The following is a 23,756-nucleotide window of genomic DNA, read 5'->3' on the forward strand; positions in this document are numbered from 1 at the left end:
TTAATTTATTTATTATTTAATTTATTTATTTTTGGCTGTGTTGGGTCTTGGTCGCTGCGCGTGGGCTTTCTCTAGTCGCGGAGAGCGGGGGCTACTCTTCGTTGCGGTGCGCGGGCTTCTCATCGCGGTGGCTTCTCTTGTTGCAGAACACGGGCTCTAGAGCGCAGGCTCAGTAGTCCTGGAGCACGGGCTTAGTTGCTCCGCGGCATGGGGGATCTTCCCGGAACAGGGCTCGAACCCATGTCTCCTGCACTGGCAGGCGGATTGTTAACCACTGCGCCACCGGGGAAGCCATGCTGGGTTTCCTTCTGTAAAAATTTATTGTGATCGGGCTTCCCTGGTGGCGCAGTGGTTGGGAGTGCGCCTGCCGGTGCGGGAGACACGGGTTCGTGCCGCGGAGCGGCTGGGCCCGATGAGCCATGGCCGCTGAGCCTGCGCGTCCGGAGCCTGTGCTCCGCAACGGGAGAGGCCACAACAGTGAGAGGCCCGCGTACCGCAAAAAAAAAAATGTATTGTGATCATTTCCCGGGTTGCTATCTAACCTTTACTTTAAATGGCTGCGTATATTCCCTTAAGTGGCTTGGCAGTGATTTCCATAAACATCTCTCATTTTTAAAAAAGTTAGGTTTCTTCATTGTTTACAAAGCTAGGTTATTTTCATTTTTTCCACGGGATAGGAAAAAAAGCAAAAAGAAAAAATTAAGGAACTACTGCACTTTATGTGCCAGGGATCTCACTGAATCCCTTATCACAACTTTGGGATCGATATTACTTATTTCCATTTTACAGAAGAGGAAACAGGCAGGCCGGGGTTAAGTGTGTCACCCAAGGTCACACAGCAATTTTAGTGGCAGAACTGGGACTTGAACCAAGTTTCCTGACTTAAGCCGCCTCATTTACATTACAGTCTTCGCGTTTAATGGATTTTGCAGATGGGCTTGCTGTCCCCTCTGTCCTCCTCCTTCCGGTACATGCACTTCAGAGCTGATCACGTTCCAAGTGGCACGGAGTGACCCATCCTTACCTACACTTCACCTTGTATAGCCGTGTCCTGATGTCACCCCAGAACCCCAAACACGGTGTCCTTCCTGAGGGAAGATGGCGATGGCCCCGGGACAGGCCCTCTCTCCCCTCCAGGCCTCTTTGAGGCCTCCCCTTTCATGGCAGGTCACAGCACCCTTGAGGGCATATTGGGTCTGGCTCCTAGCGAGCAGCAGGTGGACCAAATGTTTCAGAACTCGACCTGGGAATAAAACCGGTCCAGGTAGGGACTGACCCTGAGACAGCTTGGGGCACTTTGTGGCCCTCTTCCTCAAGGAGGTTCAGCAGGCCACCCCTCAGTCCAGCCCTGCACTTTGGGCCTCTGCTTCCCTGTATCCCACTGTCCACCTGCTCCAGCCCTGCTCACTGGCTCGGATATCACAGAGGCACAACCTCAGAGCTGGAAGTGACCTCAGGGTGTGTATATCCAATGCTGCCTTTTTTTTCTTATCAAGTACTTTTTTTTTTTTTTTTTTTTTGCGGTACGCGGGCCTCTCACTGTTGTGGCCTCTCCCGTTGCGGAGCACAGGCTCCGGACGTGCAGGCTCAGAGGCCATGGCTTACGGGCCCAGCCACTCCACGGCATGTGGGATCCCGGACCGGGGCACGAACCTGTGTCCCCTGCATCGGCAGGAGGACTCTCAACCACTGCGTCATCAGGGAAGCCCTCAAGTACATTTTTTAGACTTTTTTTTTTGGGCCGTGCCATGCGGCTTGCAGGATCTTAGTTCCCTGACCAGGGATTGAATCCGGGACCTGGGCAGTGAGAGCACAAAGTCTTAATCACTGGATCGCTAGGGAAGTCCTATTTTTTTTTTTTTTAGACTTTTAATTTTGAAATGATTTGAGGTTTCCAGTTGAGTCACAAAGATACTACAGAGAGTTCCCAGTTACCTTCATCCGTAACATCTTATAGAACTGTGGCACAATGATCGAAACGTAAGAAATTGATATTAACACTACCATTAGCTAAACAACAGATTTTATTGGGATTTCACCAGTTTTCTGTTTTAGGATCCACCCAACCACCTTACAGATGGCCTAGAGAGTAGATGTGGCTCCTGCAAGGTCACCCAGCAAGCTAGTGGCAGGGCACAGGCTGAAGCCAGACCTCCTCCTCCCCGTACTCTGGGCTACTGTCCTTCTCACCCTTCCTGCTTTGTCCAGGGCCAGGGCTGCTGCTCCTTTAGCCTCACAGACACCCTTGCCCCACCCTGCCTGCCCGGCCTGTTTCCGAGGTTGCCTGAGCTGCCTTCCTGTTCACATGCATGTGTGTCCACAGGCCCCAAAATGGCTGGTTCAGGCCTGGCTCCTGTGGGTGCTGGGAGCACTGCACCGCGGGGCCAACCAGTTCAGCCACTTCCGTCCACTGTGCTGCTCATCCACCCACACCCGCCAGTGCTCTGCCCTCTGTGGGCACGGAGGATGCAGAGCAAACCTGATGGAGACCTACCTTTGTTTCAGATTCTGGAAGTTTCTATCTCAGCCCCCCTCCCTCCCTTGGCTTTTCCAGTTCTGTCTTGGGGTCTCTCCTGACTCAGTCTGGTGTGTGCTCTGTCTCCCAACACCTTGAGAAAGTCTACTTTCTGTTGTCCCTCTCAGAATCTGCCAAGGCCTGGGTACACTCCCTCAAGGGCCTTCTGCCCGTGGGGCCCTTCACAGTTTACAACTGGTTTTCAAGTTTCTCATGTGCTCTTCATCACAGGGGTGACTAGGTCCACTTAACAGGAGAGGAGCGCTTTTCCCAGTGATAATGGGGGGAGTGGAGACACGGTCTGCTGCAACCTTTGCTCTTCCGGTCAGTTAGGACATCTGGTATTTATCTTCAGCTGCCTCTGAGACTCTCAGAGCCCTGCCCAGACATGACCTCACTCTCTCTCAAATCATCCCTGGGAGGCAGAAAGGAGTCTGGGACTAACACTGTCCCCACTTCACAGATGGGAAAATCAAGGTCTAAACACACACACGCACACGCACGCACGCACGCATGTATGTGCGGCAAATACATCGTCAAGTTGCTCTGCAGCCCTGCGGGCCTGACTTCAGCCCTGTGAGTTCAGTTGTTTGGGACGTGACAGGTCTTGGATAGGGGTAGGGGCAGCAGCGTTCACCAACTGCCTCAAAAGATTGCGGGTCCCCCGGGGATACTCCACAGCCTAATCCAGCACCCTGCCTCCAGGGACCTTGCAGTAAGTTCAGTATGTGAGAAGGGCCTGAGGAGGCTGATCTGGTGTGGCTGGAATTCCCGAGAGTAAGGTCTAGTTCACGGTGGCCCTGGAGGCACATTTCATGAAAATGAGCCTTTGTGTGGTAGCAAGAAGTGCTGTGGCCAGGGGGGCCCAGCCTGGAGGGTTGGTGGGCTGCCTGGTGGTGGTGACCCTCGCCAGACAGCCCACAGAGCTCCTCTCATGATGTCTCACCTTCCCGACAGCCCTGGGAAGGAAGAGCTGTTAGGAGCATACAGGATGAGTGAACAGGCCCACAACTTACTCAGGGTACAGAGCCAGCCAGGGAGCAGTGGCTGGGCATCCAGCTCCAAGTCCAGCGCTTTGTCTGCTCCACCAAGCTACTGTTCCCCCAAAAGGGACATGCCCAAAGCCAGCAGGAGGGAAAGGGGAGCCTTCACTGGGGCTGAAGAGCTCAGACTTGGCTGATTTCAGCTTCATTCCAGCTGGCCCTGCCTTCCTGTCCTGAGAGGAGGTTAAAGGAAGCTCTGAGGAGGAAAGATCAGGCTGCGGGGGAAGCAGGAGCTCCCCAAATCAACCCACACACCATCTCTCAATATTCCAGGGCTCCGTTTACTGCGGGGGCGGGGGGCGGGGGACAACAAAGAGCAGGACGCGGCCCCTGCAGGAGAGAGGGCCCTGACCCTGCGAGGGAAATGCGGCAGGCAGGGCGCCGGGAGAATACTGAGGGCTGGGCAGGCTGATCTCTGCCCCAAATCCCGCCTTCCATCGCCAGGCACACCTTGAGCATCCCAGCTCTGCTCCCTCACTCCTCTGAGCGCCTGTAGCATCTCATGCCCAAACCAATCTTTTAGTCCTTGGCTTATAAATCAGTTGACTTTCCATTATATGTCTATGTCCACGTCTCCAACTAGATCAAAATCCCCTCCAAGGCAGGAGCTCGTGTCCTCCCTGCCACGTGACAGCCAAGTCCATTTTTAGTGAAGAAAGGTTATCTGGGAAGTGTCATTTCGGGCAAGGCCATGGTTTGTTTACGACAAAAGCTGGACAGTGGGTCCAAGCCTCGGGCCCGGGGACGTCCTCGGGCTTGTAACGTCACCGTCGCTGGCCGCTGCGGCGCTCCGCAGCCTGCGGGCAGGATGACATCATCGTCGGAACCGGTGCAGACAAGTGCGCGCGGGAGGAATTAGCTTGGCTGGCGGCTGGCTGCGCCGGGAAAGAGAGAGGAGAAACCAATACAGAGGCAGAAGCGGGGCGGGGTCCGCACTGCCAGGGCGCGGTGCCCAGCCCACTTACGGACTGTCCCCGCCCCTTTACGGACTGGCCCCGCCCCACCGTGACAGATGCGAGCCAGCCAATCCGGGCCGGTCGCGGTGACGCGCAGCCTATCAGCGGCCAGGGCTCGCCGGGCGCTTCCGCTTTGCGAGCGCGTCTGGCCCGAGTTCGCAGGGGGAGGGTGTGAGGGCGACGCGTTCCACGGTCACCCAAGTTCATCCCACCCGGCTTGGCCGGTCTGCGGGGGGCCCGCCTTCTCCCTGGGGACCCGATGGCCTCGGAAGACCTGGCAGGGACACTGGCGGCCGTTCTGGGGGGCCGGGGGCTGCGCGTGCAGAGCTATGACTCGGGGCCGGCCGGGGAGACGCCGGCGCAGGTGCGGCTGCGGAAGAACGTCTGCTACGTGGTGCTGGCCGTGTTCCTCAACGAGCAGGTGAGCGTCCGCCCGTCAGGCCCACCGACCAGGCCTCCCGGGCTCGCAGGCAACCCCGGTGGGGACAGAGGACATACCGGCAACAGCTTCCTGGTGTGTGGCTCTTCCCAGTTTTGCAAAGCACTCTCACAGTTACATCTGAGCCTTGTGCAGCCCAACCCTGCCATTGTCCTGATGTACAAAGAAAGAAACTAAGGCCCAGGAGCCTGCCTGTCCCATCCCTCTAGGCCTCAGTTCCTTGAGGCTATCTTACGCCTCTTCCTTTCCCCAGAATCTAGCACAGTGCCCGCCGCGGAGTGGGCTCTCTTAAAAGACCTGTCCAGTGCTTCAGAGACCTCCCCTGGGTCCCGTGGGCAGTAACTGCACAACCTGCGCTTACACTCAGGCCTTCTGACCGCCCTGTGATGCTCTTTTTGGTGCTGATCCCTGTACAAGTGGCTGTGACAACAGCTAGAAGGGGCCGGAGCCATAGGTAGGAGTTGTACGGGGTGAGGGTTTGGGGTGTGTTTCAAAGTCTAGACTCCAGTGTGAGGACTGGCGACAAGCAGTTTATAAACCACAAGGGGAGGTGAGAGATATGCAGTGACTTATGCAGACACGAATCAGTGCAGGACACATGGCAGCCCTCGCTGGGAGGCCTAATGTCCAGCCCCTGAAGCAGCTCCCAGGAATCTTAGCCCCTTTCTGAAATGGAAACTTGAGTGCAAAGAAGGATGAATTGCAGAGGCAGCTGCAGTCCCCAGACACACAAGGGCCAGTCGTCTGGAGAGCGCAACAATTTCAGGGTGTCCCCCAGAATGTGGGTATTGAGCAGCTATAGCTGAGATTTGTTAGGGACCCAGGGCAAGCAAAGGCTGCTGGCTGTGCTGCTCCCCAGGAGCTCCCATCCCGGCTGTGGTGGGTGAGGATCCTTCCTCTCCCCTCAGGATGAGGTGCTACTGATCCAGGAGGCCAAGAAGGAGTGCCGTGGGTCGTGGTACCTTCCCGCGGGGAGGATGGAGCCCAGGGAGACCATTGTGGAGGCGCTGCAGCGGGAGGTGAAGGAGGAGGCCGGGCTGCAGTGTGAGCCTTTGACGTTGCTATCTGTGGAGGAGCGGGGCCCCTCCTGGATCCGCTTTGTGTTTCTCGCTCGCCCCACAGGTATGGCCCAGTGGATGGCAGTGTGGGCAGAGGGCAGTTGACACCGTTTCCCCAGCTTGTCCTCAGGTGAGATGAGCCCCCGTTCTGGCTGGTACAAACCTGGCATCTCCAGATTCCAGCCTGAGGACTTGACTCGGGCCCCCCCCTGGGTCAGGGCTAGATCCCTGGGTGGCCCTTTACTCTGCCGGGCCCAGCACTTCCCTCAACATAATACCTTTCCCCCTACCCTGTCACCTACATCACCCCCAGGTGGAATTCTCAAGACTCCCAAGGAGGCAGATGCGGAGTCCTTGCAGGCTGGCTGGTACCCACGAACCTCGCTGCCCACCCCGCTGCGAGCCCATGACATTCTGCATCTGATAGAGCTAGCCGCCCAGTATCGCCAGCGAGCCGGGCACCCTCTCCTTCTGCCCCAAGAGCTTCCCTGCAGTCTGGTCTGCCAGCGGCTCGTAGCCACCTTTACCAGTGTCCAGACAGTGTGGGTGTTGGTGGGCACAGTGGGGATGCCTCACTTGCCCATCACCGCCTGTGGCTTTGCTCCCATAGAGCAGAGGGGTGGCATCAAGATGGCCGTCCTGCGTCTGCTACAGGAGTGTCTGACCCTGCACCACTTGGCAGTGGAGACCAAGGGGTTGCTTGGACTGCAGCACCTGGGCAAAGACCAAACCGATGGCATCTGCCTGAACGTGCTGGTGACGGTGGCTTTTCGGAATCCAGGTATCCAAAATGAGCCCCCGAAGGTTCGGGGCGAGAACTTCTTTTGGTGGAAGGTGGTGGAGGAAGACCTACAAAGCCAGCTCTTACAGAGGCTTCAGGAATCATCTGTTGTCCCAATCAACCGATAGGAGGCTGCCGTCAGTGGGCCAGGAGCTGGGTTCCCATGGGCAGTAATTGCACAACCTGCGCTTACACTCAGGCCGTCTGACCCCCTGTATGATGGCGTCTGTGCTTCAGAGGAGGCTTTGCCTCTGAGAGGCACAGGGGGTTGGTAGAGATCTTGTTGCATGGGGAGCAGGGCAGTTCTGGTTCCCAGGGGGACTTCCATCTCTTGTTGCCATGGAGCAGGTCCCTGCACTGCATCAGAAGGGACAGTGCCTTCATCCAAGCAAGGAGTCCAGAGCTCGAGGACCCAGTTGCCCTGAGGACACAATGAGGGCACGACTCCCTAAGGGGATGTGAGGACTTTCTGGACCTGAGGTGGCACCTCCTCATCGTTTTCCGTGCCCGCCTCAGTAAGGGCCTCATCCAGATTCTCAGGCACTTAGAACGTGGAAGGGGTGCTGGGGGAGGTCATTGCAGGGGAGTGGGTCCCTGGCTGAGTAAATAGGTGTTGTTTACTTTGCCTTCCCGCCTAAATGTCTCTGTGGGTTGGAAGTGAGCAGGAAAGGGGGGCTGCCATCAAGAGAAGCTCCTTCCCTCATCCTGCTGATACCACCCAGGCCTTCCCAGACAGCAGGCGACACTGCAGGTGACCGGCTGGCAGGCTTCCTTTGTCTACCACAGCCTGTCTTGGGCCCGCTGGGGATCCTTCATCTGCCTGCCAGGTGGGATGTGACTACATCCCCTCCAAGGTTTGAGCAGTGAGAAGGCCAGGAGAAGCTTCAGGTGGGCGAGGAGCTGAGAGAGCTGCCCCTGCCTCTCTCCCCCAGTCTTTCTGCCTGAGCTTCTCCGACAGATCCCTCCCGACCTCGCTCTGCCCCCCAGGCTCCTGCCTCTGCCTTGGTACAACTCCAGCCCAAAGCCAGACCAAAACCCTCTCTTCATTTCCCCTCAGCTCAGCTGAATCATGGTAGGAATTATTTTTAAAAAGAATTTTACTAAAGTTTAAGGGAAAACCAAAGGAAATGAGGAAAATATTTCACGCTACTTACTGCTATACACTCACCACTAACATACAGGTTTTGTTCTGAGCAGAGAAATACTTGACTGGGTTTCCCTTCTGAAGTAACTCCACTCTGACACCGAAGGACCAGGATAACCTCAAAGCCCCCCTTCCCTGCCTCTCTGGGCTGCCATCTTGTTTTTCTGGCCTCTGGGGCTGTGGTAGGAATACTCTTGTTCCCTCTACAGACAGACGTTTTCCAAATGAGGGAGACAAACCCTTTCATTCTGGTTTCCCTTCTCTCAGCGTCTGAGAGACCCGCCGGTCCACATCCACATTGAAAGACAGTGATCTTCCATTATTTAGCCTATAGTAGTTTTCGACCCTGGGTGCCCATTAGAATCACCTGGAGAGCTTTAAAAACAACTGTGGGCCCACCCTCAGAGACGTGATTAACTGGTGGAGGGCGGGATTGGAGCACTGGTATTTTTAAAGGCAACCCACAGCGGGATGCTTTTAAAAAGCAACGAGGCGAAAGCCACGGATCAGGCCTCACTCTGCATCTTCATCTTCCCTGCCTTGGAGTACTCTTGGGTACCCCCCCTCAGAGGGTCGCCACACGCATACACTTAGGGACAAGATCTTTTAAAGTATCATCAGGCCCACTGTTCACCACTAAAGCAGTCATACCGCTCACAACATAAACACTAAAAAGGAGACTTGCATACAGATGCCTCAGGTGGCCCATTCCCTCGTGGCGTCTCCAGGGCTGCCGGCTCTCAGCTGTAGGCAAGCCGCGCAAAAATAGTGCTGCTTGGCCAAGAGAGGCTGGTTCCTGGTAGGTGCCGGGGAACATCAGATCTGCACTGCCAGAGCCTGTCTCTGTTTACCACTCCCCCTCCGGCCCCCAACACACACACACACTGCCCCCTTACACCCCTGTGCTGGAAAAGGAATTTAATTCGCCTCCCTTAGGAAGATGGGCCTGAATCAGCAGTGGAGCCCTGGGCAGAAGGACACAAAGGGTGCAGAAGAACAGGGCAGCTGTGTCCACACAACCACACCATTTATTGCCGTGCTGTCCAGCGGGGGACACGGTGCGAATGCCCGAGTGCATTGGGGAGCGGAGTGTCTGACTCCCAGACGCTCAAACGTTTTCTGAATCGAAGAGTCCAGACCCAATCCGCCCGTTGAGCTCGGCTCCCCTGTCCCACACCAACGCCCACGTGCGCACACACGCGTGCAGGCACGTGCACAGTGTCCTCCGGGGCAGCAGTTAAATCTTCCTCCGCTTGGAGGGATGCAGGAGAGGTAGAGGTCACTGAGTTTCCTCCTCTTTCACGTCGCCTCTTGGCAACCTGTGGACGGCTTCTAGAAGCAGCATGGGCAGGAAAATGAAGCGAGTGGGGCTCTGGCCTGCTCCTCCTTGCCCAGGAGTGAAGCCAGCAAGTGCAGTTTGCTGTGAGGTAATGCCTGGCGCCGCCTGGGTGCTCCTGCAGGTTGAGACAGATTCGGGCCGGGCCGGGTGGCGGCCCCAGCCGTGGATGTCATGCAGGGAGAACCACACCATGACCGGCTGGCTGCCTGTACCCCAGCCCCACTCCCCGGCCAAGCCTTGGGGTGGGGCCTACGGTCCGGTGGGCATCTTGGCCTCACCCGGATCCAGAGCTTCCAGCACCGCTGGGATTGAATTCCATGGAGAACCCTGGCAGGATGCTAAGGGCAAGGCCTGGCCTCCCCCGGTCTCTGAGCCCCTCTGCCCAGGTGTCGGGGACCTGCCGAGACAAGTTCAGAAGGCGCCAGAGAGAAACCAGCTGGAGCTGGAGCCTGGCATCCAGCCCCCCGGGCTCCCCAGGCCCTCTCCCACCCTGGCTGCAGCTGCATCAAGCTTCTCATAAGCGGCTGCCCCCAGCTGGGTGCGGAGCATGCTTTGGGCATTTGCCACGAGGCTGTTGGCAATTGTGCAACAGTCCAGGAGGGCTGAGCGGGAAGAGGGGCTTCCCCTGCTGTCCACTGCCGCTTCCCCAAGGGTTAAGCCAAGGCGGGAGAGAAAACGTCAAGTCTCGGCAGCATTTATGGTACTTGGTGTGGCAGAGACAGGGTCGTGCCCGCATCTCTCTGGCCTGTGGTCCTGACCAGCCTCAGAGCCATCAGCTCACTCCCCCTCGTGCCCCTGGAATGAGTCTCAGGTCTTGGCCTTCGCCACAGATGGCCCACAGAGACAGGTGACAGGCACAGGACACATGAAGCTCTGGGTCTGGGGGCTCACCTGGCCGTCACCCAGCTCCCCAGAGAAGGCCCCGAGGACACCATGCTGCCCAGAAAGCCACCTCTTTTGCTACTTGGCTTCTGATACCTCGGAGACCCACTCCTTGAAACCCAGTCTGGTGGAGCCAACAGGCCAAGGTCGTCTTGAGTTAACCCGAGAGTGGAAGCCCAGACCTCCACCCAGGCGGAGGTCCCCGGGATGTGAAGGAGACGGAGCCAAGCCCCCACCCCGGGAGGACAGTGGTGGCGGCAGTGCCAGGCGGGAGGCAGCTCTCGGGCAGAGGTGTCGTGTTGCTGGTTCAGACGTGCCCTTCCGGGGGTTCAGAGAGGCGCAGGTGAGGACCATGTGGGGGGAACTTGACGAAAGCGATGGCAGCCAGCTCTTTGCAGAATTCCTCAAGGACTATCACGCCCTGGAGGAGGGTCTGGTGGTCCAGCCTGAAGGAGACAGCATGGCGGGGGTCACGGCTGGGAGGTGTGGGGAGCGTGCCAGCGTGGTATCCCAGTGTCTGTGAGGGATCACCCGGCGGCAGCCACCTCTGTCCGTGAGGAACCACAGGCCTCAGCAACGGGCCCTCCTCTGTCCCCGGCCTGGCGCCTCCCGCACCCGGAAGCCCTGGATCTCCCACCCCAGGGCTCTTCCTTGGGCACCCGCTTCCCTCCGTTACTTACTGCCGCCCGGGGGCCTGGCCCATCAGGTGCCTGCGCACCAGCAGCAGTTTGCCTGGGAGCTGGGGCAGCCTCTGAACTCTCTGCATCAAGTCCCCGATCACCTAGAGCGGGAGCAGAGGGGACTGAGGAGGAGACCGGCGACACCGCCGCAGGGCCCCTCGCTCTGTCGCACCATGGGAGGGGGGTGGTACCAGTGCTTTCCCCCGGAGCTGGCAAGGGTGCCCACTCCTGCAGCCCCCAGCACCCCTGTCCTGTCCCCCTCGTTCCTGTCCTCAGCACTGGCATGCTCCCTCTGGCCTGGGCATCCTTACCCTGACGAGCACAGAGAACAGGCTCCGGCAGCCAGGGGCCAGGTTGATGTAGGGATCCAGGAGGTACTCGTGGATAAGGGGGTGGGGGAAGAGGGCGAGCCGGGACAAGACTGAGGTCACTTGCAGGTTCAGGCTGTACGGCTGTGGGGAGCACGGTGGACGAGCAAGGGTTGGCACAGGCGGTGAGCACTTCTGCGCCCCCCACCCCCCAGCAAGGCGCCTGGCCAGTGTGAACGCGCGCGGGGGTTGGAGATGCATGTGATGTGTGTGTCACGGGTTCCCTGGGGCTGAGGACCAGGGCACGTCAGGGCATGTGGAGCAGAGGCGAGACGGGGCTTCCCGCCTGGGGAAAGGTGGCGCTTGAGGAGGGTCGTGGAGCCAGAGCAGAGAAGATGACTGGACCCCCACGGCTGGGCCCTGCTCTCCTGAAGGACTCCAGAGGCCCTCGCCCTGTGGCAGGGGCCCAGCCCTGTCGGGCACCTGTTCTAGAATCCGGGATATGCGGTCGAACAGCATTCGGAGGAAGTGACCCTCAAAGAAAGGCCGTTCGGGCTCATGGGGGTCCAGGGGTGGGGGAGCTGGTGGCCAGCCCCAGGGCGCCACTCGGGAGCTGCACTCCTGGAACTGAAACAGGAGGGGAGAGTTAAAAGAGGTGGACCCAGCGGTCAGGAGGCACCAGCAGACAGAGGGAGCCACGCAGGCGGGTGGGGCTCGGGCACTTGGCCGGAGCTGGGAGCACCTCGGGCGGGAGATCGCAGGAGCAGAGTGTATTAACCCCACGCTCTGAGCGGTGAGAACTGGGCGCGGGCAGAGGCCTTGACACTCACCAGTCCGTAAGCATCGTGGACGTACGTGTCATATCCGGTCTCCTCCAGGAAAGCCGAGGTCTTGGCTTCCTCAGGAACGAGGCAGAGGAAACTAAGAGACAGGACCCTAGGTGTGGAGGTGTCCCCGCCTGGGCCGCCCTGCTCTCCCCGCTCCACCTCCAGCCCCGAGGGAACACTCTCCCAGCTGCACCCCAGCAGGGCTGTGGCCAAAGACGGAACAAAACTCAGGCGGCTCAGACTTCCTGACCTGCTCCTACCTGTTGACAACCTCGGTCACCGCTGTTTTGCCATCGGGGTTGGTGACGGGGGCAGGGGGAGGCTTCATGGAGGGTTGAAAGCCAGAGTCAAGGAAGCCATCCGTGAAGTAGGGGTCTTCCTCCAGATCTCTGTGCCAGGGCAGACAAGCGAGGCACCAGTGAACGCAGGAATGGTGTGGGGTGCTGGGGGCCGGCGGGGGCGGGGTCCCGAATGGTCTGAGGCCTCCCCGAGGCACTGAGTTTCACTTACAGGGTGTCCTCGTAGCTCTCGGGCTCGGGCGAGCCCCGGGCCACGTAAGGGCGGCCCTCGAGGTGGCACAGGACCAGGCTGTGGATGATCCGCTCGTGGGGCTTCTGGAGCAGCTCCTCGAACAGCCGCAGCGTGGCGATGCTGATCTGGGACAAGAAGCGGTCAGCAGGACACCCCTTCCCCACCCCGGCCTCTAGGGGTGCCTGGGAAGTGGTCACCCAGATAAGAGGAGTCCCCCTAGGAGGGGGTCACCTCCTCCAGCCGGGGGCTAAGGTGGCAGGTTTTAAGGGGAGCAGATGGGTGTTGGCCCAGGAACCAGAAGTCTGGCTGGTCCCTGTCCCATTACTAATTTGAGGTGTGGTATCAGGCAAGCCCACTGGCTCCTCGGAGCCTTAGTTTCCATGTCTAACAAATGGCCCGGAGCTGTCAGCTTCAAACAAGCCAAATGAATATAAAAGCATTTTGTAAGATAAAGAGTGCCATCACAAGTATGTGATCACAGAAAATTAACTGTGTGACAAAAGCAGTTTGGCTACCAATCACTGGGTCACTGCCTTTTTCTGCCTTTTTTTGGCTGGGGGCGGGGGTGGGGGTGGGGGTGGGGAGTTGGATTTCAATGGCCTCAAAGGTAGAACCACCTGGAAAGCTAATGCAAATGGAAAGAAACTTCAGGAAGTCCCTTGGGCAGGGGTTGGGGGCCAGGGAGCGGTTAGAGAGGAGGGCCCGCCCGCCTCACCTCATCAGAGAGGTGGTCGCAGTGCCTGACGAGGTGGCCGCCCAGGGTGTGAGGGCTGTCCTCGGGGGCTGCAGGCTGCTGGTCCGTGCCCAGGAGGAAGGCCACGGCCTCCCGCAGCAGCGCAGGGGAGCGGAGCTGGCGCAGCATGGCGGTGAGCAGGGCGGTGGAGGTCAGGATGCTCTGTTCAGACCTACAGGCAGAGCGCGCTGAGCCAGGCGGGGCCCTTGAGACCAGAGTAGGGGCAGGGAGGGAAGGGGTGTAGGGGGCAGCACACTTTCCTGGTTCCCTTGCATTTTCGGCTGGTATTTCTCTGCTCACACCCCACCCCCTCCTGAGGTCCTATAGTCCAAGGGTGGGAGGCCTTTGTTAGCCCACGTAGCTCTGAGCCACGAGGGTGTCAGGGGAACAGGCAAACATCAACTGACGGAGCCCACAGACCCCCATGACCCTGGACAAGGAGGTCCCTGGTCTCAGGCGCAGGAAGGGGCTTGGTGGGGTGGGTGGTTCGCCCAGACTATGGCTACGCCCAAGGGAACTGCACAGAACTTACACATGCAGGAGCTGGGGCTGCAGAATCTCCACAAATAACTTCTCAGCCACAGACTTTGCCAAGGCATCCGAAACCACCTGGGCGCCAAAGAACACGTCTCAAACACATTTTACCTCCGATCGACAATTTTCCACTGAGAAACAGCTGTGTCCTTGCCCAGAGCCTAACAACAGGTAGAGGGTCTCTGCTGACCCCGGGCCCCACCCTGCTCCCAAGAGACCCCCTGGGGCCTTGAGGTAGAGACACAAACAGAGCACCATGAAGCGGGGGACACCCAAGGAGAGCCCTGCCATCGCCCACCCCGCTCACCGTGTGTGCCTCTGTGATGAGGTGGTCGCAGTAATCAAACCAGCCCAAAAAGGCAGCCAAGGTCTCCTTGCCGGGGAAGGAGACCTCATCAGACGGGGCACTGGGTAGCCTGAGGGAGAGCGAGGGAGGTCTGTGAGGCCTGCTTCAGCTCTGTCCAGGAAGCTGGGCCCTTTGGCCCTCTGCCCGAGAACCTCTGTTGCGGGGGGTCAGTTCTACTGGGGGCTCTGAGGGCAGAAGCCAAAGTGATGCTTTCCTGGGAAGGCAAGAAGGCCCTTGGGCATGGGCTGTAACCTCAGGAAGACGGTGGCCAGCAGGGGTCCCCATGCCCCCTGGAAAACAAGAAGAGCCGCTACCGGGAACATGACGGGCAGGGCTTCTGAAGATGCAGCCCAGCCTTCCCTGGCCGAGCGCCTACCTCCAGCTGATGCCCTCTAAAGTGGCAATGTCTGCGGGGTCCAGGAAGCTGGGCAGGGACTGGTACAGCTGGCAGAGGTGCTCGACGATGGCAGGGCAACAAGGGCTGCTCTGCACCAGGTAGGTGGCAGCTGCCTGGGAAGCCACGCTTACCAGGAGCAGCAGGTTCTCCTGGGCCTTCAGGGCCACCCGACCTCTCTAGGGGATAAGGGTACAACTTCAGTGACGTGCGGCGGATCCCCCAAGTGCCCTCCCAGCAACTCGCCCTCCCCATCCCTGCTCCCTGCGTCTCGGCAGCCGGCACCTTGCTCTTGCACAAGCCAATCAGCGAGGTGATGAGGTTGCTCTCCCCAGTGCCTCCATCTGGCTCCTCGGTCTCAGCAGGCAGCTGGGTGCTCAAGGCCCGGGCCCCCCGGGCACCCCTGTCAGGAGCTTTGCTGTGGGGCTGCTCCTCGTTCTTGACGCCAGCTGCCTCTCTCGGCAGGGCGGTGGCTTCTCTGGATGCCTCCTTCCTACCAACGGTCTTTCTACCCTGCAAGGGAGGCTGCGTGAGGCCAGGCTGTGGTGCAGACCACTCCCCATGATGGCCCCTTGGGAATACGGGGTGGGCGGCTTCAGCGTGGAGCTGGAGGGGAAGCTGCCTGAGTGCCTCCCCGGTTCCTGCTCCATCCTTCTGCTTCTTCAGAAGGGCCACGGGGGATTGCCCTGGGGTCTGGGCCCTCCCGCTCCTGTTCCCCAGAGGCGCTCACTTCTAGAATATAGGTGAGCAGGGCTGGATCCTGCTGGATCTTGGAGCAGAGGACAGTGGTGAACTGCACCTCCTCCTTTTCTGTGAGGGATCCAGGAACTGTCCCACCAAGTCGGAGAAGTTTCTGGAAGCGGAGCAGGACAGAGACAGAGGGGAATGGGGTGGCAGGGAAGAGAAGGAAGAATGGGGCGGCAGAAAAAAAAAACCCGTGCACGACCGTGGGTTCAGACTCAAACCTGCGGCACGGGTCCTGATGGAGAAGCTGGATTTGGGGGCTTTCTTAGAGTCTCAGAAGGTGTTTTTGTAGAGAAAGGTCCGGTGCTTTGGGACTGGCCTAGGAGCACCCCCTAGCTTTTCTTGAAAGCATAGGCCTCACCCCCAGACACCCCTTAGCTTCTGGGTCCCTCACCTGCACAGGCCTGTGGACGCTGAGGTAATGCAGGAGGGGATGCTGCACCTGGGCCAGAACCTTGCTGAAGAACTGGAGCACCTGCTGCCGCATGCCTGGCGGGTACTGCGGGTCGGGGGAGAGTGCCTGTCAGTCAGGCGGCGAGGCCACGCCCCCGCCCGGACCGCTCCGCCCCTCACTGCGCGGAGGGGCCTTCTCCGCCAGCCTCCCTCCCTCACGCTTGGAAACCGGCCTCCTCTACGCTGCCAAGCCCGCTTCCTGCTTTTTTCCTTTTTGGCCGCACATGCGGGATCTTAGTTGCGACCACGGATCCAGCCGTGCCCCCTGCATCAGGAGCGCGGAGTCTTAACCACTGGACCGCCAGGGAAGTCCCGCCCCCTTCCTGCTTTATTTTCGTCCATAACCTTGTCCTTATTGAACATACTATACGTGGGCTCCTTTGATTATTCTGCCTCTCCCCACTAGAGTTTTCGCCTGTTTCAATCACTGCCGGGTCCCCAGTACCCAGGACACAGACTGGCACACGGCTGGTCCTCAGTGCATCTTTGATGAACGAACGCGGACTGAACAAAAGGAAACACGTCCTCAACCCCGACGACAGCGAGAACACGCCACCAAAGCAAATAAGCAAGGGCCCGAAGCCTCGGGGTGTTCTGAGACAGCCTCAGTGCCCCGCCCCCAGTGTGGGCACCGGGAGGAGCACAGGTAGACCTGCCGGACACCGGCTCAGGTGGAAAGTTCCAGAGGCACCCGGGGTCCTGCCCACCTCGGCCTTGCCCAGCGTGCACAGGGTCTCCAGGATCTTGTGCTGCAGTAGGTACTCCAGACACGGCCCCGCCTCACCGGCCGCCGCCTGCTGCTTCTCCTCATACACCAAGATGTCCAGCATCTGTCTCAGCCGCCAGGGAATATCTGTTTTCTTGGCCGGGGTGTTTTCATCTAATCAAGATTCAGCAAACAAGGTGAATGGGGTGAAGAGGCGCACTCTGGCTGGATGGGGTCAAGCCCACAGGGCCTAGGGGGCGGAGGGAGGTGGAGGCCAACTTGGAGCAGGCCAGGTTAACACTTTTCGTCAAAGACCAGAGAAAAGGGGAGTTTACAGTTGATGCCTCTCTAGTTAAAAAGACAAAAGACCTCCTAGATGAAGCCCAGGATACAGCCCTCTGACGGAGCATGTGTGCAGGCCCCAGCACTTTATGAGAGGAAAGCAGCATCATTTTTTCTCTGAACCCTGGGGCCTACAGAAGGACACCTGCTAGGGCTTCAGGCCTGCTCTGGGCCTGAGTGAAAAGCTGTGGGCTCAGGGGTCTCTGTTATATTATTTAGAAGCCATCTTCGATCAGCTTCCAGACAGATAACCTCCTGGGGCCTGTTTATGTCTCTTTTATACTCAAGGAAGGCAATACTCTATTTTTTTTACAAAGCAAAAAAAAAAAAAAAAAAAAAATCCATGCATGACCATGGGTTCAGACTCAAACTCACTGCACAGTGCCCAGGTCCTGATGGAGAAGCTGAGTAGTGGGGTTTTCTTAGTCAGTCTCAGAGGGTAGAGTATTTTTATAAAGAACGTTTTGGTACTTTGGGACTGGCCTTGGAGCACACCCTAGCTTTTCTTGAAAGCATTGGCTTTTAAGCAGGGCAGCTCACCTCGCCCGCCCCTGCATCTCCGGTCCAGGGACCAGTCTGGAAATTAACGGATTGGGCCCAGGTGAAGCCCCAGGTGGACCCAAGGCAGTTCTAGATCTTTTCCTAGTCTCTGGTAGCTTGGGGCTCCCTGCCAAGAGATCTTCAGTCTAAAAGCTGCAAACTTCCAGATGTAAAATAAGTCCTGGGGATGTAATGTACAGTATGGTGACTACAGTTGATAATACTTTACTGTATGTTTAAAAGTTGCTAACAGAGAAGATCTTAAAAGTTCTCATCATAAGAAAAAAAAATGTAGCTATGTGTGGTGACAGATGTTAACTAGGCTTATTGTGGGGATCATTTCTCCGTATTTCCATGTACTGAGTCAGTATATTCAATCGATTACAGCAATTATATTGGCTTGGCCAAAAAGTTCGTTCGGGCTTTCTTTCAGATGCTACAAAAACCCAAACGAACTTTGTGGCCAACCTAATGTGTCCATTATATCTCAGTTTAAAAAAAAAAAAAAAGGGATCTTCAGTCTAAAGCAATTGTTCTTAACTGGGGGTGATCCTGCCCCTGCTCACCAGGATATGTGGCAATGTTTGGAGAGCTATTTATGGTTATCACAATGGGGAAGGAAGGGGTGCTACTGGCCTTTAGTGGGTAGAGGTCAGAGTTGCTGCTAAACATACACTGTACCCCCCCCCAGCCCCCTACAACAAAGAATGATCCAGTCCAGGTGTCACCAGTGCCAAGACTGAGGAACCTGGTCTAACAGAACGCTCAGAGGGTCCCTCAGAGTGTCCAAAGGCCACTTTTAATTTCTTGGGTTGGCTCAGGCTGGAAAAAAAGCCTTTAGGAAAGGTGCAGGCTGGAATCAAACCCCAGTCTGAACTCCAGGCGGTGGAAGGCTAGGGATGCAGGAAAGGTTACCTGGCAACCAGTGCATCTCCACCAATCCCAGCATACTGACTACAAAGCAGCCAATGAGACGCTGCCCCCTCGGTGAGTGATCCTGATGGGCCCAGATGACCCAAGGCTTTGGCTTTTTAGAGTGTTGGCTTGGGGAGAAGGACCAGGTGTGCTACATGCCTTGCCAGGTCTCTACAAGAGAAATGCCCTGTAAGTTGGCTCACGGAAAAGAGGAATTTATTCCATTTCTTTTCTTTAATCAGTAAGCCCTAGGCACAGGGCCCAGGCACTTGGAGACTGAAGGCCTGGACATTCTGCCCAACTGGAAGCTGGGGGCAAGCGGCATTCAACCTCTGGGCTGCAGAGTCAGGCCAGTGAGACCTCAGCCTCCCTGTCCCCACTCCTACCTCACACAGGTCCCCTCCCAGAAGGTCAGGGTGGGGCAGCCCCCACTCTGAACTCGTGAGCAGCGGATGTCACCTTCCTCAGGACACCTGCATCTCTGAGCTGCAGGGTGACTCCACCCACACCTTCCTCCCTGCTCCCTCCAGGGATCCCTGCGCGGAAGGAGACCAGGCCCCACCTGTGCTTTCAATGTAGTAGTTCGTGATGCCCTTCCAGTGTTCCACGAAGGCCTCCAGCAGGTCAATGCTGGGCTCCCGCTGTGGAGAGAGCAGACACAACCTAAGTGGTCGCCGCACTCATGAGAAAGGACATTCCGGGGCTTCCCTGGTGGCGCAGTGGTTGAGAGTCCACCTGCCGATGCAGGGGACACGGGTTCGTGCCCCGGTCCGGGAAGATCCCACATGCCACGGAGTGGCTGGGCCCGTGAGCCATGGCCGCTGAGCCTGCGCGTCCAGAGCCTGTGCTCCGCAACGGGAGAGGCCACAACAGTGAGAGGCCCGCGTACCGCAAAAAAAAAAAAAAAAAAAAAAAAAGAAAGGACATTCCACCATCTGCTAAGTGTCGGATGTGTGCTAGGCCCTGGAGGAGGCACCGTGATCGTGGGTTCTCAAATTGAACAGGTAAACATTTTCTCCAGGACATTTGCACATTGTCTCCATATCTGCCAACAATCTCCTGGTTCCTTTCCTCAGACCTCCCTCTCCCTCCTGGAAATGCTGTGACATGAGCATGTGTCATGATTCTATATCCCCTGTCCCAGAGCAGCTAAGACTGATGGTAGGGGAAACAGACACAGAAACAGATCATTTCTATATATCGTGGTTATGCTACAAAAGAGATACATAGAGGGAAACAGGAGAGCACCACCAAAACAAAATCAAAATGATACAGATGGAAAATGTGGCAAAGACAAAGCTTTCAGGTCCCTCTTGGTCTGAGAGTCTGAAAATCCGGGTTGAAGGCCACGACAGCTCAGTTCAGCCAGATGGGTAACGTTAGCGGAATATTAAGAAAGTGCCTTACTTATAATGTGCTGCATCTTTTGTCCACGGCTACAGGCCGTGCACCCCTAGCTCCTCTCCGCTCTGCTCCTGTCCACATCTCCTCTGACTCCTTCGATCGCCCCGGGGGAATTCTGATCTGCTGTGAGCAACCCCCGAACCTCCTCCCTTTCCCAAAGTGCTCTCTCCATTTCCATGCCCCAGCTGGAACTAACCTTGAACTGGTAACAACCAGTTCCCCTAAAAACTTCTCCAAAAAAGCACATTTCTTCTCTTTTCTTGCAGGGTAAATTTTCGCTGGAGAAAAATGCATAGTCCCTACCTATATCCCTACCTCTTAGTCTTTGCTCCGACCACTCCTCTGTCCAGGAGGCCCCGTATCCCCCTATACCTGTCTAGGTCCTAGCAGTCCCCAGTGAGGTCCAGCTCAGGGCCACCACCTACCTAGCCATCTCTGCGGCCCCCAGATGCATCTCTAAATTCATGCTTTACTGCACCACAGGACCGGGTGTCTCCTCCTTCCATAACTCACTCAGTAGGTATCTGTTGAGTGCCTACCACGTACAAGACACCATGCCTGATGTTACAAGCCATACAAGGCTGTCTAAGAGCCAGTCCTCCAGAAACATGCCGTGGAGGAGAATATAAAACACGCTGAATAACTCAACTACTGAAGTAGTGTGAGAACATAGGAGAGGTGGAGAATGACCTTCGGGCGAAGAGGGGTCACTTCCAACAAATGGAACAAAGAGGCTTTACTGAGGTCGTGCGGAAACCAAAACCTGAAGAGCTGGGTCTGATTTCAACAATTAGAGAAACAGGAGAGACATTTCCTGCAGAAGGAACTTTGCAAAGCATGTCGGGGCCAAGGATGGATTGATGAGTGTGTGGGGCCTTGAATTTCTTGGCCAAACCAAGAAGTCTGATTTTATTTTTAATTAAAAAAAATTTTTTTTGCAGGCCGCCGGGTGCAGGTCAGTGACATCAGAGCTGTGTGAGGAAGAGTCATCTGGCGGGTGTGTAGGAGACACAGGATGAATGCTTAGAAGACCATTATGACAGGAGGAAGCAATCACACTGAATCAGAGGCCTTGAAGTATTCCCCCAGCCTTGGCGGCCCAGGCAGCCTTGTCTTCTCTCAAAGTTTGCTGTGGGGACCACGACTCTTACAGGAGTGGCACCTCGCACAGTCGTTCCAAACACACCATCCATATGGAGTGACTGCATCTTATCACATTCTACGTGATGCTATTGTTGTTGAGTGAGCAGTCATCTCTCTGGGAGACTGTGAGCTTCCTGAGGGCCAGGGTTCTGTTGCTGCCTGCCCCTAAAGGGCTCTGCACAGTGATTACTCATTGATATTTACTAAATATCTCAGCAAACTCCTTCAGCCCCTTCCACAGTTCCTTGTCTCTGGGAAAGCCCTCTGACCCTTGACCACGCTACAGTCATCGCACAAACCTGTGATGGGGTCTCATCTTGCCTTAAAATTCATTTATAGTCTCCTAAAGCCTTAAGCTGGACTTAAATCAAAAAACAACAATCCAGGGACTTCCCTGGTGGCACAGTGGTTAAGAATCCACCTGCCAATGCAGGGGACACGGGTTTGAGCCCAGGTCGTGGAAGATCCCACGTGCCGCAGAGCAACTAAGCCCATGCACTGCAACTGCTGAGCCTGCGCTCTAGAGCCTGCGAGCCACAACTACTGAGCCCGCGTGCCACAACTACTGAAGCCCGTGCGCCTAGAGCTGGTGCTCCGCAACAAGCCACCACAATGAGAAGCATGTGCACCGCCAATGAAGAGTAGCCCCCGCTCGCCACAACTAGAGAAAACCCGCACGCAGCAACAAAGACCCAACGCAGCCAAAAATAAAAAAATAAATTAAAAAAAAATCCAGCAAGAAAAGGAGAAACAGGAGAACAAAGGTTAGCCAAAACAGACCGTTAGAGCTAAGAAAGCAGGGGGGTAATCTTTACCTGAATCTGTTATTAGCTACTGTAACTCCAGCCCAAGGAAACTGCACCAAATGATTAATTTTTTAAGATAATATTATATTTACAAATAACACTAAAGATTGCTATTCTATTTTGTCAGAAGAGGGCAGGAAGGAGCACTCTTCCTCCTTAACTAGGAGTCAAGCAACTTGCTGGGGTTTTAACCTGGTGACCCAGCCCTGGGAAGATCTATGCTCAAGCTTGGGGGTGGGAGGGAGAGGGGTCCCCATCTCTCCTGATGGTCGCACGGGGACAGCCAAATTTCCAGGGCGTCATCTATATGTTGTTGTATACTGAGGGGCCTAAGATCACCTGCCTAAAAATATCCCCCTTGACCAGCAATACTCCTGCAGCCACTGACACTGAAATTTCCACATAGGAAGCATGAGAAATTCACTTCTCAGGGCTAGGGTCCTGTCTATCCAGTCCACCCACCTTGTGTATGGAGCTTTCCCAGAGAGGTATGAAGGAGTGTCAGATTACTTTCTAAAATGACAGTTATTTTGATTGGGGATGGGGAGGAAGGGAGGAGAGATCATTTTGGAACCCCCTCTGAGGTGGGATGGCCGGAGGCTCCTGAATGCCAGCAGGGCAGGCCTGGGGCGGGTGGGAGAGGAGAAGGAGCTGAAGCTTTTCACTTTCTTCACAAGTCTGCTTAAGGCTGAGACTGTTCTCACCCATTAACAAGCTCTGATTTGGTGTGTGTGTTGGGGAGGAAGGGGATGCAACCCAAGGGTGTTTCTCCTGAGAACATGTGATACACTCAACTGATCAATTAGGGGGAGGGTTTATACTGTGAGACAAAAGAATTGTTAACTTTACTGGCAGAATCTTGGCAGGGTTGCTTTAACTGGAGGGCATCCCGCCTACCCTATCTAAACGGCACTTTTATCTCGCTCAATGAAGAGAACAGCCGCCGTGGGCGCCTCTCACCAGCCTTCAACCCCAACAGAAAATGGCAGAAACACACACTCCTCGTCCCCGCTGGCCGCCCCAGGCCGCACCGCAGCTGGCCTCTCCTGACTCAAGGTCAGTGGGGCTCGGGCTGGCCTGGTGTTAAGACAGTATTCTGGAAACCGCGCTTGTACCCTGCAGACGGCTGTTTCCTGGGCCAGGCGACCCCCTCCCCGCCCCCCGACTGTATCTGTACCCTTCCTGGGGACTTGGCCAGTCCGGAGCCTGCACTTCCCAAGTCCAAGGTGAGAGGGCAGAGTGCGCCTGAGCGTGGTCTTGGAGGCGGCCGAGGGCTCGGAACCAGGGTAAGGGGCAGCTATTTTTTAAGGCCGGGTGACCAGGAAGGGAGGAGCGTGCGGGAGGAGGAAGGCACCCAAGCTGGGGGAGGGGCCTTGGGGGGAATTTTGGGAAGAAACTATTGGGTGACTAGGGATCACTCGGCACAGAGGAGTTTGGGAATTGGAAGAGACTTGGGGAGCAGGAGAAATAAACAGGAAGCAATCCGGGGAGAAGGGTTAGGGGCCGGAGCGACCTGGAGAGGAGCTGGGAACACGCACGATTCGGAAAGAAGCCACTGGAAGCGGGGAGCGCTCCGCGGGAGGGGCGCGGCGGGGGAGCGAGGAGGCCCGGGAAGGGGCACCACGGCCCGGGTGGGGGGGGTCCCTTCCTGGAGGCGGCCCGCGCCCTCCGCCCGCCCGCGTGCCGGCCGGCTCCTCCCCCGGCCCCGCGCCCGCCCTTCCGGCCCAGGCCCCGCGCGCCCCAGCGTCCCCGGCCTCACCGCCCCCATGGCCTCCTGCAGCAGCGCCCCGAGCCGGCTCAGCATGACGGCGGCCCTGCTCCCGGTTCCCGGGCGACGGCGGCGGCGGCGGCGGCGGCGGAGCTCCCGGGCGCAGGCGGCGACCCGGAGGCGCGGCGAGGGAGGCGGGGCCCCGGTTGCCCCGCCCCGCCGCCCCCGCCCGGCCTAGCTTGGGGTCGGAGAAGAGGCCGGCAGCGAACGTGGCCGGGCCGGGCAGCAAGGAAGGGTGCCGGGGTCGGGGGCGCCGGCAGCCGGGGCAGCGGAGGGGCAGGGTCAAGTCCGCCGGGGCCTCTTGGTGAACCAGGAGGCAGCGAGCGAACTACCCTTAGAGAAGGGCGAGTGGAACCAGACAGGTTTTTCCCATGAGGGATGAGAAGGTTTGTGGGTTCTGGAAGTCTCTAGACTTTCTTCGTGGG

At 57.2% G+C, this 23,756-nt stretch overlaps 2 protein-coding genes across 7 annotated transcripts; one reads left to right on the forward strand and one right to left on the reverse strand.

The window, feature by feature from the left end:
• Positions 1–315: 315 nt before the first annotated feature.
• Positions 316–7,417, forward strand: NUDT18 (nudix hydrolase 18). Its single transcript, XM_022562858.3, has 3 exons — positions 316–4,935; positions 5,862–6,075; positions 6,325–7,417. Exons 1-3 carry the CDS (start codon positions 4,774–4,776, stop codon positions 6,918–6,920), a joined length of 972 nt encoding a protein of 323 aa, XP_022418566.1. The 5' UTR covers positions 316–4,773; the 3' UTR covers positions 6,921–7,417.
• Positions 7,418–8,946: 1,529 nt separating this feature from the next.
• On the reverse strand, positions 8,947–23,462 carry FHIP2B (FHF complex subunit HOOK interacting protein 2B). 6 transcript variants are annotated; one of them, XM_022562855.3, is made up of 17 exons: positions 23,323–23,461; positions 18,773–18,851; positions 16,415–16,587; positions 15,649–15,753; positions 15,241–15,363; positions 14,796–15,023; positions 14,493–14,689; positions 14,078–14,186; positions 13,769–13,845; positions 13,219–13,441; positions 12,483–12,628; positions 12,233–12,361; positions 11,976–12,066; positions 11,629–11,772; positions 11,149–11,289; positions 10,838–10,938; positions 8,947–10,603 (listed from the first exon to the last, which is right to left on the reverse strand). In XM_022562855.3, the coding sequence occupies exons 1-17, from the start codon at positions 23,365–23,367 to the stop codon at positions 10,465–10,467; spliced, it is 2,250 nt and encodes a 749-aa protein (XP_022418563.1). In that variant the 5' UTR covers positions 23,368–23,461; the 3' UTR covers positions 8,947–10,464. The 6 variants fall into 6 exon arrangements, with proteins under 6 accessions (XP_022418563.1, XP_022418564.1, XP_089769011.1 ...); XM_022562856.3 differs by having other exon boundaries at positions 13,219–13,408; positions 23,323–23,460; XM_089912885.1 differs by lacking the exon at positions 23,323–23,461 and adding an exon at positions 22,741–22,856.
• Positions 23,463–23,756: the final 294 nt, after the last annotated feature.

Source organism: Delphinapterus leucas, chromosome 6 (assembly GCF_059928025.1).
Source record: "Delphinapterus leucas isolate spDelLeu-1000000601 "Yukka" chromosome 6, BTC_Dleu_Yukka2, whole genome shotgun sequence".
In the NCBI taxonomy this organism is placed as follows: Eukaryota; Metazoa; Chordata; class Mammalia; order Artiodactyla; family Monodontidae; genus Delphinapterus; species Delphinapterus leucas.

What these genes read in the sequence shown, in the direction of transcription:
- NUDT18 (XM_022562858.3), top strand. Translation starts at nt 4,774, where the DNA reads ATGGCCTCGGAAGACCTGGCAGGGACACTGGCGGCCGTTCTGGGGGGC. An exon ending in CCGTGTTCCTCAACGAGCAG is followed by an intron (nt 4,936 to 5,861) that starts GTGAGCGTCCGC and finishes CTCTCCCCTCAG; the next exon opens with GATGAGGTGCTACTGATCCA. An exon ending in GTTTCTCGCTCGCCCCACAG is followed by an intron (nt 6,076 to 6,324) that starts GTATGGCCCAGT and finishes CATCACCCCCAG; the next exon opens with GTGGAATTCTCAAGACTCCC.
- FHIP2B (XM_022562855.3), bottom strand. Translation starts at nt 23,367, where the DNA reads ATGCTGAGCCGGCTCGGGGCGCTGCTGCAGGAGGCCATGGGGGCG. An exon ending in TTGGCTTGTGCAAGAGCAAG is followed by an intron (nt 14,690 to 14,795) that starts GTGCCGGCTGCC and finishes CTTATCCCCTAG; the next exon opens with AGAGGTCGGGTGGCCCTGAA. An exon ending in TATCCCGGATTCTAGAACAG is followed by an intron (nt 11,290 to 11,628) that starts GTGCCCGACAGG and finishes TGCTCCCCACAG; the next exon opens with CCGTACAGCCTGAACCTGCA.